Raw genomic sequence first — 17,312 nt, 5'->3', positions numbered from 1 at the left:
TTTATATTAAATTGTGTAGTTTAATATTATTAGCAACTTGTCTAGTTATGCAAATTAAATGTTGTCTGTCTAATTCACATATATCATACATCGCCAATACAAAAATATTCGATGAAAAGGTTACCTAGAGAAAAAAACACATGTTTTTTCAAATGACTTTATTATTAAAAATTTAATTTGACCAAAAACTTTTTTTATCAGAAAAACATTAGTATAATTTTGAATAAATACCACACACATATTCTCATATTCTATTCTACTCTTTTATACTTAAGTTAAAGTGCACTTTTACAATAAACACTTGTACAACAAACAATACATGTTAATATAAATTCTTGCAGTGACACCTATCGTAAGAAGAGTCCTAATATTTTTCTGCCTTATGAACGTTTTCGAGCCACTTGTTAATTTTTCTATTTTTTCTTACTGCCATAATTTTCTTTTTAGTCTCCGCAACGTGTAAAAAGTTACTCTTAGCCTGATTATTTCGGTAACTATCCTTAACCGGGACCACTCGATTCGATTTATTGAAGAACATACGAAATGTAAAAAATATTATAAAGTCGAAGCCGGATATTAAAGTGAAACCAAGCATCAGACTTAACAAACCGCCGAAGGAAGCTGCAAAATATTTATAAAACATTACAATCAGATTAATAGTCATTTTTTTACAAAAGTAAGCAAGCAAGCGGTCACTGATTGCGCTAAAATAGCAACGTTGCCGCTTCCCATTGCATCGGCTGTAAATTTAAACGTGACAACCGTTGTCTAGCTTTTAATGAGTCGAAAAGGTGACGAACAGTAAAAGGAATCCATCGATAAATACCCAAACATTGGTTTTTATTTAAAGAATAAGATGGATTTATTAATATACATACCAAGTATATTTTGCCAATTTAAATAAACGTCACGTCGATATCTGGTAGATACTAAATCATTGAAAAACACATTCAATAATGAGCGGTTTTCCAAATCGGCTTGATGTCTGTAAAAAATCAATAAATTCATATTAAAGACTGGGTTTCTTTGCATTAAAACGCGTAACAATAGGACAATCATCACTTTTGTATTGTAAACTTGCTCAGTTAGTCCGCTAACGTAATTCTTAAACTGCCGAACTTCATATTACCATAGGCATTTATCAAACCATTTTCAAGTAACTTACAGTAAAGGTAGTTTATTTAATGGCAAGTTCCTTGCCAACAGACCAAATGCTACTTCGAGTGGGTAGTCAAAGTGCTCGCATTCCGGCAAACATTTGGTGTAGTTTTTTAAAATTTTATGGCGAAGGCTCTCGTCTTTTAGAGGTACTATAGAAAAAAAGAACTACTATTATCATATGTTAATATAACCGTACTCCACTGTCGTCAATTGTTTTTATGCATATTATCATCTCTAGGATTATTAAAAACTTTCTGTAATAAAATTCATTATTTTTTGAACTAATTAAAACAAATCAATTATTACCTGAGAAATGCGAGTACATAAATATAAGATTTATCAGAACTTGTTAGACCAATATTTCATTTTTTAATTTTGAAAGAATAACAAAATTGAATATTACACTCGATATATGACTTGGAAAAGCAAATAATAAGGTAAATAAATACTAGTAGTGGTTAGTGGACGAGTGTCTGAATAAGGGATAGGTAGGACTTTCCATTCATGTAATATCTGGGGACGCTGCTGTAACGAACATGGATTTATTTGATATGGAGTTGAAATAGGAAAATCTATGTTTTTTTTCATTCAATCTTATTTTCATCTAGTTCATTTATTCTTTTATATATTACTAATGTTATAAATGCGAATGTTTAGATGTATGAATGGATGTTTATTTGAAGGTATCTCTTGAAGGGCTCAACGGATATTGACGAAATTTGGCACAGATGTAGAACACAGTCTGGTTTAATATCAGGCGCACTTATTCGCGGGCGACAGCTAGTTTGTTATATAGTGCCAAAATTTTTCAAGTGCTACAAAACATACATATGTTGTGTGAAAAAGTCATACATAAAAGGGGATTAAACTGATATAAAGCCTAATAGAAGTGTAAATACTGTGATGACAGTTCTATTATATAGGAAAAACAGCAGGAGAATGATGATAATAAATAACATAGGTGTTTAGTAACAAAATTTAGGAAATTACTGCATATACATTTCAGGATTATATAGATGTTCTTTTTTTTGTATCACGTTTAAACGCAAATGTTACATTGAACTAATTTATCGTTAAAATCAAACCTTACACAATTCTAAGCTTGTACATTACAAGTAACATGGACGTAAAACAATAAAAAGTAGTTCGAAATATCTAATTAAAGAATCTGTTATACATTACCTATAACATTTTCTAGGCATTGCCTATCTTTAAAATTACAAGAACGGACATATTCTGGAACAAAAATCGAATATTATAAAAATGTTCTGCTTATGAACAATATGACATATAAAGATTAATGATAAATTAGAAATAATTTACAAAATAACATTTTTCATACACTTTCAGTTCTGACAATTCTCTCTCCATTTTTCTCTTTACTTATTCAGAATTTGTATCAACAATTACATAGTTAATTGTGAGCAACTAAATACAGCGCATTGTTTCATTTACCCGAGTATGAAAGAGGTTCAAACATAGTATTAGTTGTTAGTTGTTGTACTGATTTTGATTCGTAACTTCTGCTAAAATCGTGCGTCTGTGGAAATCCTGTTTATCTTGTGATTGGTATAAAAAATGTTAAAATAAAATCAGTCGTGTTATTAATTGACCTTATTTTAAAATGAAAGTGAATGATTTAATATCATATCACAGAAACTTTAATTATTTATTTAATTATTGCAGTGTCATGCAAACTTTAAGTCGGCTAGGAATAACACACAAAAGATAGATTTCAATTTTAGGTAACGGTGGGCTTAACGCGACACGATGCACACCTGTAGACGCGTTTGCCTCCACCCGCAGTGGGCCTACCTAATGCCCGCCATAATGTTTGAATCTTAATAAGTCTATAATTTTACTTATGATGTTACCTTTGGCTGGTAGAGGAAAATAGTAAGGTGTGCAATGACAAGTACTCTTGAATATTTTTACATATTCGTATACTCTGCAGTTATGAAACGAATATCGTTCGAAATCACCAATTTTTACCTGAAATTAATTTAAGAAAAAAATATTAAAAACTAAAAAAAAAAATTAGAAAGATTATCGAGTAGATTTTTAATATACTTTTTATATATTAACATATATACGAATATATATATAATGTGTACAGTCAGCATTCCGATAGTTAAAAGTGCCCTTCGTAATTCTATTTCATCCCCATCCACTAACTATTCCATTAGGTTATCAGCGCATGCAATATTATACAGTTACGAGCTGACCTCTGTACATATCTTGCATAGTATCGATCTTTCCCCGAACACTTAATTAAATTTACTCTCGCGGTAACTTAACTGGGAATCGCTCGATTGCATTATATCGCTGTAAAACACGTGTAACCTCATACTTGATAGCTATTTCAAGTACCTCAGTTTTTTTTTAAAAGAATCTATTGATGTGTGTGATGGAGGAATTCTTTCGAGGAAGAAAAATGCGCCAGTGATATTATGCGGAGAGATGATAATCATATAAACAAGAAAGTTATAAGATGCACAGGGTTCTACAACGGTAGAGGAAGATAAAGGAATAAAAGGATGGAGAGAAAATAAACAGACAAAAAAATGATTGCACATTTTGTAAAATGTAACCGGAACAAATACCTAAGGCTGCAGATTAATTTAATTAATCTGCAAAAACAATAGTAGCTTGCGTAGTCTGAAACTTCGACGTCTGACTAAATGAACTGAAGCAAATATTCCAACCATGTAAATAAGACGGTTAGATTAATTAAAATCTCAACGCATTTTACATATTGACACGTTTGAAAAGCGCTAGATGCAAAAGGAAAAAAAGCGTTACTACACTTTCTGAAGTATAGAAAAATCAATGTTAGGATTCTAAAATTTTACTTTTTACTACAGTAACATCTTACCCGAGTACCAACGTTAGCAAAAATTTAGTTCATAAAAAGCTGAAAACTAATACTTATTTAACAATTACACTACTAACAAATTTTTATAAGCGTGATAAAATATTTCGTGTTTAAACTTTCTATTAAAATATTTCAAAAAGCAAAATGCTGTGTGCCTCGTGACCAAATATTTGCTAAAATCACAGTTCTTTTACGTGTGTTCCGTTATATTTATTCACGATCAACACTACTACTGTATGTTTATATTAAAGTATCACGTAAAATCACAACAGCATAAAATACGTCGATCAAATTAACTCGCGCATGAATAGTTTGTTAGGAGAGTCGCAATGACTCATGCGTTCTGTGTATGTAAAGGTAAATACAGGTAAAGGTACGTACAGTTAAATACTTAAATTTTCTTTCGACTTGGGATATAAAATCGTCCAACAAACTGTTGCTCTACGAGCTATAGATGTAGAGAGATATATCACAAATGTATGCCATACCAAATTTTTCATCTAAAGCCTATTAAGTACGCTTGGCAAACAACAGCAAACATCAAACAAACAATAACAAATGTCGCCAATTCGAGAGAACATGTAGGTAGGTTAGGTCACTTCAACAAGCTTTTGAAATTCAATTCCACGGGGCCGATTTTAGGAGAAATTCTGTCATAAGCAATTTAGTTTTATCGTATTTAATTAGCATTAATACTTAGTACTTTCACGAAGAACTCATTGCATTACAATAAAATTCTCTCTGTATTGAAATTTACAGAAATACCTTTTAGTAAACTATTGATTTTATAAACTAGTGATTCAGAAAAATGACTAATTCTGTGTAAACAGTCTCTTTCTCAGTTTGAAAGTTACAGGAAGAACCGAAATCCCACCGCCCGCTTTGAACGCGTTGACACCTCGCGACCGCGTGGTTAATTATACGATTATCTCGCCCAATCGTCGACAGCAAGGTTGACGCAGATCTTACGCCGTACCGTGCCGAACGCGTGGCGGGGCGCTGCTGAGTGGGTGAGGTGTTTTTAAGTGTGTGTCAATTTTAATTGTGCAACGAAATAAATATTAAAATTTTCCTATCTTTGCTCATATAATGTGACGAACAAAAACAAGTTTTTTATAAACATGAAAGTTAGACACTGAATAAAATAATACTACCTATGTTCGAAGAGAACGCATTAATAACATGTGATATAAGGATTAATAAAAAAACTTATCAATTTTAGTTTTACGTCAATTGCTTTACGATTACGCATATTATTAAAAATTACATACAATCTTGATGAAAATCATTGATTGATTAATGTTAATGATTTATAAAGAAGTTTCAAACACAAATTCGACGAAGTAATCCAACTTGTAATTATCGAATAAATAAAAACGTTTATATTAAAAAATACATGTCTAGAAAATATTTTGTGTTTTTTCAATCAGACGTATTACGAACCGAGTAGGGAACGCTAGTAAACTTTAATTTGTGCTTGGACTTTATTACTTTATATGTGGCAGGTACTTTGTAAAGGAATATATGAAATGTTCAGCAAATTAATTCTGGAAAATACGGTTTTTCAAAGGAATAAATCCTTTTTTTTTCTTGTAAACATGTTGAATAAATTGTTCGACAAAAAATTGCAAATTAATGCTTATGTTCCTTAAAGCCCCATATCACTTGCGATAAACATAAAGTCATAACGTGAGTGATAATCATTACATATAGATATATAATGTTTTTTAAATATATATGTGTTTTGATCTGTATTTTTTATCACTATTGTTCACCGACCACGACTTGTGGACACTGCGTTAACGCAAAGAGGTATAACGAGAGGACAGAGCTTGTTTGATATGGCTTAACGTCAGCGTGTACACTTTCCCAATCTCGAGGCCTTTCCTATGTTAGGGGTGACTAGGCCTTCGTCAACTATGCTGGCCCACTGCGAGATTGTTAACTTCACACACATTTTGACCTCATAATCATAACATGCAGGAATGGTATGCGTATGAAATTAAACCTCACTATTCAAAATTGATTGTGTACGCTCCAGGTGTTACACAATGGAAATAACACAATTGTGAAATTCATACAAACAAAATTATATAATCAGGAACATTACTGACACAAAGAGCAGTGTTTCCTTTATTTTCTACTGTTTTTTTGCCCCTTCGGGATCAAATTATTTGCTACAAATTACAATGCCCGATATCAATCCTCGCTAGAATATTATTATCAGCCGTGAACCTTAAAGTCACGAACATTGATAACAAAAGTGATATAAACTTAACATTGATTACCATCTTACGATCAATCATAATTAAAATTTTTAATTAACACACAATTCGTATAACGAGATTATTGTAAATCCTGATAAGAGACAATGCGAGATCGTGTGTCATTTAGTTTATACCAGCTTTTGCCCGCGATTTCGTCTGCGCGTAATTAATTTTTTTTATATATCAAAAGGTGACAAACGCGCAAGTGGTCATCTAAATAAGCCTAAATAGCGAAATGACCGCTGCCCATATCATCTCCCTGACCTTGTCCCATTTACGTATGGTTGGTGCATCAGGTTTCCGTCCTCCAAATCAATCTGTCTGCCGTCATCTCCATTGTCACCCCCTTCTTAATCATGTCACCTTTCACGCAATCCCCATCTCATCCTAAGCCTACCTCTACCGGTGTACCTCCACACTCATACTTAACGTTCTCTTTGCCACAAGCGATTCTTCCCTCCTTATAACATGCCCTTACCACGCTAACCTTTTACTTCTAAATTACTTCTACTACCGATGCTACTTTCAGACTTCCTCTAATATACTCATCGTATCGTATCTCACTCATATATTCGTATTCTACCCACTCTTGTCATTCCAAACATCCATCTTACGTTCACATTTCCGCCACTCCGACTCTATTTTATACCAGAAAAATATAGAAAATAAACAAAAATTCGAAAACTTGGTCAGAAATAACAAATGGGACAGCACAATGGATATCTTATAAAAAAATGTCATAGTAATTAGTAATGAATATATCAGACGCGTGCTTTATTATATATAAACAGTTGGTGTATTTGATGATAGTAAAAAATATATTTGTACGATAAAATTACCTCATAACTTTAAGGGTCAAGAATATACATTACGAGTATATTTATAATCATAAAATTATCTCAATTTGTTATCATTACATTATGTAAAATATGTATCTTTGTGTTCGCACTGCAGAAACATTTACATAAAAACGAGCAATTTTTAATTTTTACGCATTTTCACAAACAAGGACTAGTATCTTTCTTAAGAAAAATCTTACCTCATCATTAAAATAGCACTGACGTTCCTCAATGCCGAATGACTTTATACCTGGTGTGGAGTAAGTACGCTCAGGTGAAAGTGCTAATATTACTTCTGTCATCGGATTTATTAGACGTATCGTTGAATCGAAATCGGGCACATTGTACGCGTTGTCGATAAAAACCTGTAGAAAAAAGACACATTATGATATAATAACTGTCGCCCGCGACACCGACCGCGCGGAATTTAACAAGAACATAATAAGTAGCCTATGTTTTCTTTCAGACTATGTTCTACATCTGCCTGTGTTTCATCAAGATCCGTTGAGCCGTTAATACAATAATACAAATCAACTATAACCTAATTGTTGTTAGTGATGTAATACAATGGTATGTTTTGTTTGTGTATTTTTGTGCAACACGTATTTGCACTTAAAAGCTGCCATCCATCAATGAAAAGTGAAAGCTACCTAGTCTAGCCATAAGTTCTGTTACAAATGAAAATGCAAGTTTTTATACAGGGCTTAAATCTGTTTGGCCATGAATCTATGGATTTACACACTGTTTACAAGGAAAGGTTGAGGTCTGCGCTGGATGAGAGCCAGTTTTCAACTCTTATAAAGTCCGGAATGTTGGTTTCAAACCAGGCATGAGTAGTTCAAGCCTTGTGATCAGGTGCAGCGTCCTGCTGGTAAGTCCACGGTATATTTTTAAAAAGTGTATTGCTGAGAGGTTTCACAACACGATCCTATGCTTGACACACTTTGGCTGAAGTTTTCACTCCTTTTTCACAAAAATGTAGTTCTGTGACTCCTTGATAAGACACGCCCCACCAAACCATCACTGACGCAGGATGATGATCACGTTGTACCTTTCCGCAAACTTGAGCAGCTTCTTTAGAACTGTGAGCGTACACTTTATCATTTTGCTTATTGTAGTGTTATTCAATCGTGAAAAATTTTTCAACCTCAAATGGGATATTTTTGTGCCTTTCACATCCGTATCGCGACAAAAGGCGTTTCGATCGATCCACTCTTTTTAATTGTAAAGATTGATTTAGGGCATGTCCTGTATATCGGCGATAAGCACCGAGCTTCAGGTCTTGTTTTATAATACGCGACAGAGTGCTATCGGGAATCTTCATTTCTCGCGATAAGATTTTTATCTTCCTAATGGTGTTTCGACGACTTCTAGCTTTAACAGCATTAACATCCTTTGTAAATAGTTCTAAAAACACGCGGCCGCCCCGATCTTTTCTGGTCCTCGACCAACGAAGTGTTGCTGTATCTGTTGATAGTACGATATACGAACATACGGCTGATACCAAGCTTTTGAAGTGTCACTTTGTGCAAGGCGATCACTGCAATCCTATTTTCTTTAACACCCCATTCCATATTTAAATTTTTTAAATAAGTTTTTAAATAATACACGTGTCACAATTTCAAAATAATCAAAAAGTTGAAAAATAGAAATGTTTTTATGTAACAGTATTTACGGCCAGACTAGTTATATACGCTGATTATTAATACGATAGATATGTAATTAAATAAGTCGTTGGAAAATCGACATAGATATTTTTTCTTTGTGGCTGATTCATTGTCTGTGGGTAAATGCTTTCACGGTTCCTGGTATGGTCAATATTTATTTGAAAAATTCAATGAAAAAAGAACAAACTCATCGGACCTTTTGTCAGTCACAGTCATGCAAATATGCGCTATATTTGGGCATACAATTTTTAATTACCGCACCACCTGCACTGTGTTGAGCAAATACCTTCGAGCTTCGGGTTTTGAAACTTAACTTGTTGCATATTAACACAGTTTTCGAGACTACCAACGCCATCTATTGCTTATTAAGTAAAAAGGCGCATGAAAATTTACACAATGTAATAATAAACTGAATAGTAAAATTGCTTCTTATCGACTTTACCCTTTTCAAAAAAAAGAAAATTACTTTTTTTGTATTATAAGTGAACAAAGCGTAAACTACGACTATAAGACTACTCTCTCCATCTACTGGGCATTTATTAAAAAAATATCTCGGGCAAACTAATATTTCAACACGGAGTAATATGCTCATCAGATGTCGAACTTTTCCCTTCCATAATTAAAGGCCTTTTGTAAAAGCTGTAGATATACAAATGAAACCATCAATCTTATGGTCCCTATTAAATTAAAAGACATATGACTAGCGCAAAACGATATACGAAAATTTGAATAACAAAGTTAAACCTTAAAAATACAAATGCACGGATGGTTTAAAAATTTTGTTTAAAAATGTAATTTCCAAAATAACTATTATGTGTGTAAAAAGACATACTTTTATTTCCTCTTCCAAATGTAGCGATCAAATCAGAAATCATTATTGTAATCTAATTTTAATTAATTAAAAATTAATAGATTTTAACAACTTCACCTCGAACGATATCATTCAATCGAAACATTGTATTAAATTAAATCTGATTATAAAACTTACGCATATGTCTACTTACAATAATTAAGATTATATACACGTGAGTTCCGCTTCTTTTAATTACGAAATCTTTTAAGTAATTTTTTTTTATATATATAGATATATGTATATTGAAATTTTTATTGTAAATCAAATTAAAATAAAAGATTTATAGAAAAAAATATGTTTTTCTGATAACTACTTTAAGACATTACTATTATATGTATATAAGACATACATATATACTAACATATATATCTTGGCAAAATGCAAAAAAAAAACAGAAAAATTTAATGCTTATTTATGTGTTGATTTGTGAATATTTAAATAAATGAAGATATAGACTAGTTCCAGAGACGTAATTTAGTCCTCTTTCCCTTCCCACCCATTTCTTATAAGGAAAGGATGGGAATGGGAAGTGGATTTGATGGACGCATACGAAGGGGAAGGATTCTTTTTCTGTGTCTCCTCCTCCATCGATTAAAGGCAACGCACGGATATCTATAAGCAGTGGTTGCTTCGCCATTTCGGCGAATTTAAGTGGCCGCATTTTCTTTTGTTGCCTTATAATATAAAAAAACATAGCAATATAACATATTACAATAGCCAGAATAACAATCGAATCTATTAATCAACAATAACAACAGAAAGAAATAAAACATATAAAAGTTATCGTTTGATAATATGAAATACAATTTAATCAAAACTAATCAAGAAACGCTAATACCACAAAGCGTCCTATAAACTAAAAATTTCTTTACTTAGTCAGAAAATTTGATGCATCACCTAGCTACACAACTTCAAGTAGGTGGGTGTTTTGTACTTTTGTACGTAACATGAACCAATATATTTCTCTAAGGATTTATTAATACTAAAACCAGAAGAAATTTCTTTATTTGTACAAATGTCAACCTTGCGTCAAAAATCAATCATAATACAGAATCATGAACTTCTTCTCCACATAAACATTAACTGTGTCAAATTTCGCGTTCATCAGTACGCGCAATTTCCTTGCTATTACTACTAGCTTAAGCTAAAATTTGGCATCTAATTGTGATTACAAACATATAAAAACTTGCTGGGTACAAATTGTCTTCCTTTTAAAAAAACACGCTTCATTTTCAAGAGATCGCATCATAAAGTAGAATATTCTAGATAATATAAATGGGAATTAAATGCGTATTAAATTTTCCATGTTCCATATTAAGTTATTCAGGTTCGACCTACATGTTTTGTTTCACTTAAATGCATATTGTGAGGTGACAGGTAAGGTTAATGGGTGTTGGAATTACGTATGTGTGTGGCTAGAGGTGACAACGGGACGCCGTGCAGCGAGACAACAAACTAATCGATATACTTCTTTTGTTTCATTTTTACATCTTGTGAAAATTATTATAAAGCTCAGAGCGTTGATAGCTCACGGAATAAGCACTTGACTTTGAATGTACAAGGTCCGGGTTCGATCTTCGCTATATACTATTGTTTTTCGAATTTAATACATCGTGATGCAACTTGCCCTTCTAAGAAGTGTATGAAGTATGAAGAAATTCAAATATGAGTATGAAGTCAACCAACCGACGGTGATGGTAGTTAACTGAGGCCGCCCCACCTCCTCCCACTACAAAGATATAGAAAATAAAGTGAAACGTTATTGTATAATATGAGGAACTAAAGTGTGTGAAAAGATGTTTTGGCGAAAAATGTACATTTTATTTACGGACTTAATTTGGCTTCGGAATGAAACAAAATGTAGACGTTAAATATAATGAGAAGCGCGGCGTAGCACGAAACGTAGCGATTGGTTTTGTTACTTCACGCAATTTGATTGCCGTGACTGCATCGTGTGCAATCAAGTTCGTTTTGTATCATCTAGGTAACTTTGACTAAGAATATCACTTTCTTAAAGATTTTCCTCTACCCGTTTTAGCCTTAAAAATTCGTCTGTTGGTGGGCTTAAAATTATTTACCTCTAAAGGACATCAGCTTGAAGAATCTGAGTACTGTTTTATTTCTTTAATAAAAAACCTTTCGTAGACGAAATAATCTCTCATAATATTTTTCGACATTTTTTTAAAATAATAAAATAGTCTTATTAGAAATGTATATTTTATGTGTGGGTCTCTAACATGTATGTGGTGCCATCTAGTGACACTTTTTATTTATTTGAATTAGTATTTTGAGGAAAACGGCCAGTTGTGATGTGGCCATTACATAAGTCTAGATAACACCGTGTTCAAAACCACTGATAATAAATATTAGATATGTTTCATCTTTTGCTGATACAGTTGTGATAAATTTAATATAATATCTGTAAGTTAATTGTGTTTGGTACAATATTAAAACAATGCTATGAAAGGATACTGAATCTTGGTACACTTATTTAATTAATTCAGATTCTATTAATTACATTTTAGTAATTTAATTTATTGTGTGAGGTTTTATAAAAATGGTGTTTAGAGCGCCCTCTGTTGTTTGAAAATTACACTAACAAGATCGAACATGACTTGGAAAAGACAAGTCATGTAAAAAAAATATGTGGGCTATTGTTATGCGTCATAGACTGATAATATTTCCACCTAGAAATGTGCAAAACATTATTTTACATCACCTATAGGGCAGACGGCGTCTCCATCGATGTGGCGCCAGTTATTTTAAATAAATTAAGATTCATATGATCTTAGTACCTATTTCCACTATGCGGCACACACGCGTACCTGCCGCAAATGCTATCCTCCTACACTAAATGATATTAGTAGTCGGTCGCGCGCGAGTAACCGCTTAGTGAAAACAGCCACGGGTGTCCTCATATGACTAGAAAATGAACGTCAAACATAATATTTCATGGTTCGCTTGTTAACGAATGTCCAAGTAAACACATTATGAATATTCTTATATTAATCTAACGTATATTAATATCGTAATCCGAAGACAATTATTGAAAAACTACTTTTATGACCCACACCAACATGTCCAGCAGTGGGCAGACAAAGGCTGATTATGATTTTGATTATTAATTGTTATTTGTTTACCAAGTTTAAATAATTAGTCATCACTTATATTATGTATAATGTATATTATATATATTAAATTATGTATAAAAAATAAATATAATTTTCAACCCGGAACAAATAAACTTTATCTCTTCTTGATAAAACAAATGGGATTAATTTTTTATCTTTGATATTTATTGCATAGAAAAAGCATTCCTTAAAAAACAAATTAAGTCGTGATTATAAACTACTAGCTGTCACCCGCGACTCCGTCCGTGCGGAATTAGTTAAAAAAATTAATTTCCTCCAGACTATGTTCTATATCTATGCCAAGTTACATCGAGATCCGTTGAGACATTCTGTAGATATGTAATAACAAATATCCATCCATCCATCGCATTTATAATATTAGTAAGATTTAAAAATATCTTTATTAACTTTTAGAAAATACCTTAAACATTGGCAAACACGTGTACACCAGATTTCAAATGCTTAATTTTTATAAATAAACGTCTGTTACTATAGAATTCGCCAGATTGTGAGTTAAAAGTGTATAAAATGACATGACATATTGCTTGTGTTATATAATATGCAAAAGTGAGGAGGTATGCTTTCATTACATACTTTGTATACAACTCTTGTATTTTTGTGAATATCCGTCATACAAGTGACAAAGCAGTCGAATTCTAAGGTGTATATTTATTACCAGGGTGCCAGTCGTTGCGATGTTTGTACTGTAATAATCATCAGTATCTGTTCTAATCAGAACTGTCAACGCTGTCTCATATCCACATGATGCGACTCGCCGTGGTTTAGGCATGTAAATTAAATCGCTGAAAGTAAAATAGAAATTAATTCATTAAGAAACGGCTTAACTCACGTGTGATCGTCCGGTGACGGCACCGACTAGTTTCGGACCCATCGGAGGTCCATCTTCAGGGCGAGTGTTTATTCTTAGAACTTCGCGAAGTGCGAGACGCGACGCGACCGCGAAGTCCTAAGAATAAACACTCGCCCTAAAGATGGACCCCCGATGGGTCCGAAACTAGTCGGTGCCGTCACCGGACGATCACACGTGAGTTAAGCCGTTTCTTAATTAACTAATTATTATGTCTCACGAAAATTTAAATGAAAATCTTTTATAACAGTAAGATTCCGTTATAAAGTTAAATGTAATTCCTTTTCCGCTTTCCTTCCTTTTTCAGTTGAGCCCTCAACAGAACGGTTTCGGCCAGGAACGAGATTTGCAGGAAAGGAAAGCTCCTAGAAAAGTGGCCAACTTACAACGAGTCTCATGGGCAATGCTCACTTCGCTACTCGTATTTAAGCAACGTTAGGTGGCCGCTAGCTCAGTTATCACATCAATACATAGTATAAAACAAAGTCGCTTTCGCTGTATGTCCGTATGTATGCTTAGATCTTTAAAACTACGCAACGGATTTTGACGCGGTTTTTTTTAATAGATAGAGTGATTCTTAAGGAAGGTTTTTATGTATAATAAATGCATAATATAGTAGAGAAACACTGATAAATTTAAAGTTTTCTAATGTGATGTCGTAAATAAGCACGTTTTTTTGCGCTTATATTGCAAACGCTGGCTGAACCCTACGAGATAGACCAAAATAATGTACTACAGTATTGTTCACCTTAAAAAGTTCAACAAAAAAGTCCGCGATGGTATATGTCTATCTCTTAGGGATAACCCAGCATAACCATTTTTATTCTTTTACGAAGTGATTTTAAACAATACAGCATTAATCCTTATCCATTTAAGTACCTTAAATAAATTGTGCATTTATTCTGTAGTAGGTATATTTTGCATTGCACCCGTGCGAAGCCGGGGCGGGTCGCTAGTTATACTATAAAAAGTCGCTAGTACAATATTCCAAAATATACCAGAGACATGTAAATGAAAAAGTAAGGAAAGGCGATAGTTTCTCTTCTGAACTAAATCCATTATACGCATTTTATTTTCCAAATGAAAATTAAATAGTTTTATGTAAATAATACTCACGCATTACGCTTTCCCTCTGCTGTTTTAAAAGCAAAATAATTAAATGTGCAACATATATTGAAGCCGGTTTTTATTGGCTGGAATAATTGTTCGCAACGGTATATCTTGGTCTTCCACATACAACGTTCTATCAAATCAGTACACGAAGATGTTGGCGAAAGCTGAATTTGACAAAGAAATTTCATTAGAATTTACTTTATTACACATAAAATGGTAACTGACTATAATATTACAATAGAAATCGCTTAACACGACATCGGTTAAAATCTGTTATGGAAACCAAAATTGTATAGATTAGTCATTTTTGGTTGCAGTCGACGGTGAAAAAATATTGCTTGAATATTTTTTTTTACAATTTATCGTAACTGCTTACGGTTAAAAAGGAAATTTAATAGAAATTACTGGACTTACTTTATAAAATAAAGATTCAATACTAATACTGTTATTATCCATGACATCTTGTAGAATACTTAAATCGTGTTTTATTTTATTTGGAACAACATTGTTTGAATGTAATAAAGGTATGAAACGTAAAGTCTTGAAGATAAATTCTTCTGTAACATTCTTCGGCAAAGATCTAGAAAATGTTTTACGAGGTGAATAAATAGAATTTAAAAACTGAAACCTTGATAAAAACTAAGAAAATCTTGCAGCTTAATAAACTAAGGTAATAAGTAATATAAGATAAATTTGTTTAAATTTAAACTTGTACTTGAAGTACATCGGTTTTTGTTCGAAATCGATCTAGTAGTCAATGAAAAAAAAACTTTTTACCCTAACACCGGAAAGTTATATTTTTCGCGCCTATGTAAGTTTTCACTGGACTGACAAAAGGTATGTATGTGGGTTATAATTAGTAAATTCCATTGTAACGCCCTTTAGCCTAAACGACTCAACCGATTTTGATGAATGAGGTTTCGTTCGATTTGTATTCGTCCCCGAAGTGTATATCTACATTCATTCACCTTCAATTCACCGTTACATTTTTAAATATGATCTTACAAATTATGAGCTAACGCGAATGCAGCCTTGCGTGATACTACATTCAAATCACAGATGGTCACCGCTGGGAAAGGTACGTCCCAAATAGCACCTTGTGTACTCTCTATAACCTAAAACAAAATATAGTATTATACAATTCATTTGTTTAATTTTAAACAAATGTGATTTGAGTTGTTTATTTTGAACCCAGTATAAAAAGTGTTGACGACTTCCATATCACGATTTATGAAAAACAATTTTGAATGTTTGGGCCGAGGTCAATAGGAAGATCTTTATCAAGACTGATTAATATGGAATGACATTTTATCGCTAAATTATTATGAAATTTCTGGAAAACATCAGTGTTTATCATTGTAAAATGCAGTTTACATAATCTATCGATGGGACAAAGTTTAGACGTATTTGTTTTAAAGTAAATTAGGCCTTTCTTATCTTGACTTGATGTTCAAAGCAACGTTATGAAAGGGACATGTGTGCTTTTGACAAAACAAACAAATGCGCAAAGACACGTCTGATCCTGATTGGTAATTATGATTACGTATTAATATTAACAAAAGGTGCATTCATCAAGCGTTTTTAGGCAACGAAGTGTGTAAGTATCAAGAAATATTGGTGCGATATATTATTAATTACCGTAACAATTGGGTTCCTCGCGTACCATTGATAAGCGGTAATGACGAAGTAAGCGCCGCAAATAAAACTCAAACCCACTGCGAACGCCCAACAGCCCCTGATGAATAAGTTACAGACAAATCGTATAGCATTTCTAATCTGATAGGAGTAAACTGAAACCCCCTGTGGGGCTACTGCTGTATGCTATTTCATAATCATCACACTACCCTATTCCCTACGAAGGGTTGGCACAATTTGTACTACTGTTCTATACATCTTCTCTTTCACACATACCCCCTATTACACGATCTAGCCATATTGTCAGTACCTTTGTAGCCATTAAAAAGTATTTACGCTCTACGCTATTTTTTCCGAATACTTAAGATGAAAAGCAAATTTATTAAGCTGTAAATATATAATAAATTACAATTTACAAACCTCTCAACACTATTTAATTCGTCCATCACTATATATTTGAAGCCATGGAGATCTGTTCTCTTACAGAATTCGACAAATTTTTTCTTCCAAAAATTGTCCTTCGGTTCCTTCTTTACATGTTTGTTTTTAAATATGGAATATTCATCGTTATCACGAAACATGTTTATATTTTATTTCAAAATAAAATCGCAAAATTATTGGGAAACTTTGAACGTGCTTCGACTGTTAGAATGAATAAATGGAACATAGGTCCCTGTAATTATAACGGTTTGATCAGAAACGATGATAAAAGGAATACAGCTGTGTACAACATGCACAAGAATCAAAAAGAATTACTCAATTAAAAGCTCAAAAATTTGATTTATAGCTCATTTTAAGCTTTAGATGAAATTATCTCCAATCAAGGTTTATCTTTAATCTCTAACAAAGATTTCGCATTCGACTACTAATAAATGAAGGTTACTTGTAACAAATCAAAATAAT

At 32.7% G+C, this 17,312-nt stretch overlaps 1 protein-coding gene across 1 annotated transcript; it reads right to left on the bottom strand.

The window, feature by feature from the left end:
- Positions 1 to 54: 54 nt before the first annotated feature.
- On the bottom strand, positions 55 to 16,708 carry LOC106717021 (sodium channel protein Nach-like). The gene is made up of 12 exons (XM_045686147.1): positions 16,686 to 16,708; positions 16,413 to 16,509; positions 15,780 to 15,889; positions 15,189 to 15,354; positions 14,778 to 14,944; positions 13,470 to 13,596; positions 7,343 to 7,507; positions 3,036 to 3,153; positions 1,166 to 1,310; positions 879 to 985; positions 428 to 621; positions 55 to 69 (listed from the first exon to the last, which is right to left on the bottom strand). The coding sequence occupies exons 1-12, from the start codon at positions 16,706 to 16,708 to the stop codon at positions 55 to 57; spliced, it is 1,434 nt and encodes a 477-aa protein (XP_045542103.1).
- Between the last annotated feature and the right edge of the window lie 604 nt (positions 16,709 to 17,312).

This window comes from Papilio machaon, chromosome Z (assembly GCF_912999745.1).
Source record: "Papilio machaon chromosome Z, ilPapMach1.1, whole genome shotgun sequence".
NCBI classification, from domain to species: Eukaryota; Metazoa; Arthropoda; class Insecta; order Lepidoptera; family Papilionidae; genus Papilio; species Papilio machaon.
Note: the sequence above shows the minus strand (reverse complement) of the source record. Positions and strands in the feature narration are given on the sequence as shown.

Coding starts and splice junctions, on each gene's coding strand:
- LOC106717021 (XM_045686147.1), bottom strand. CDS start 16,708: ATGGCTAGATCGTGTAATAGGGG. Junction 15,355..15,779: donor TTCGCGTTAGCTCATAATTT/GTAAGATCATAT, acceptor AACATTTTCTAG/ATCTTTGCCGAAGAATGTTA. Junction 622..878: donor AAATTGGCAAAATATACTTG/GTATGTATATTA, acceptor AATATTTTGCAG/CTTCCTTCGGCGGTTTGTTA.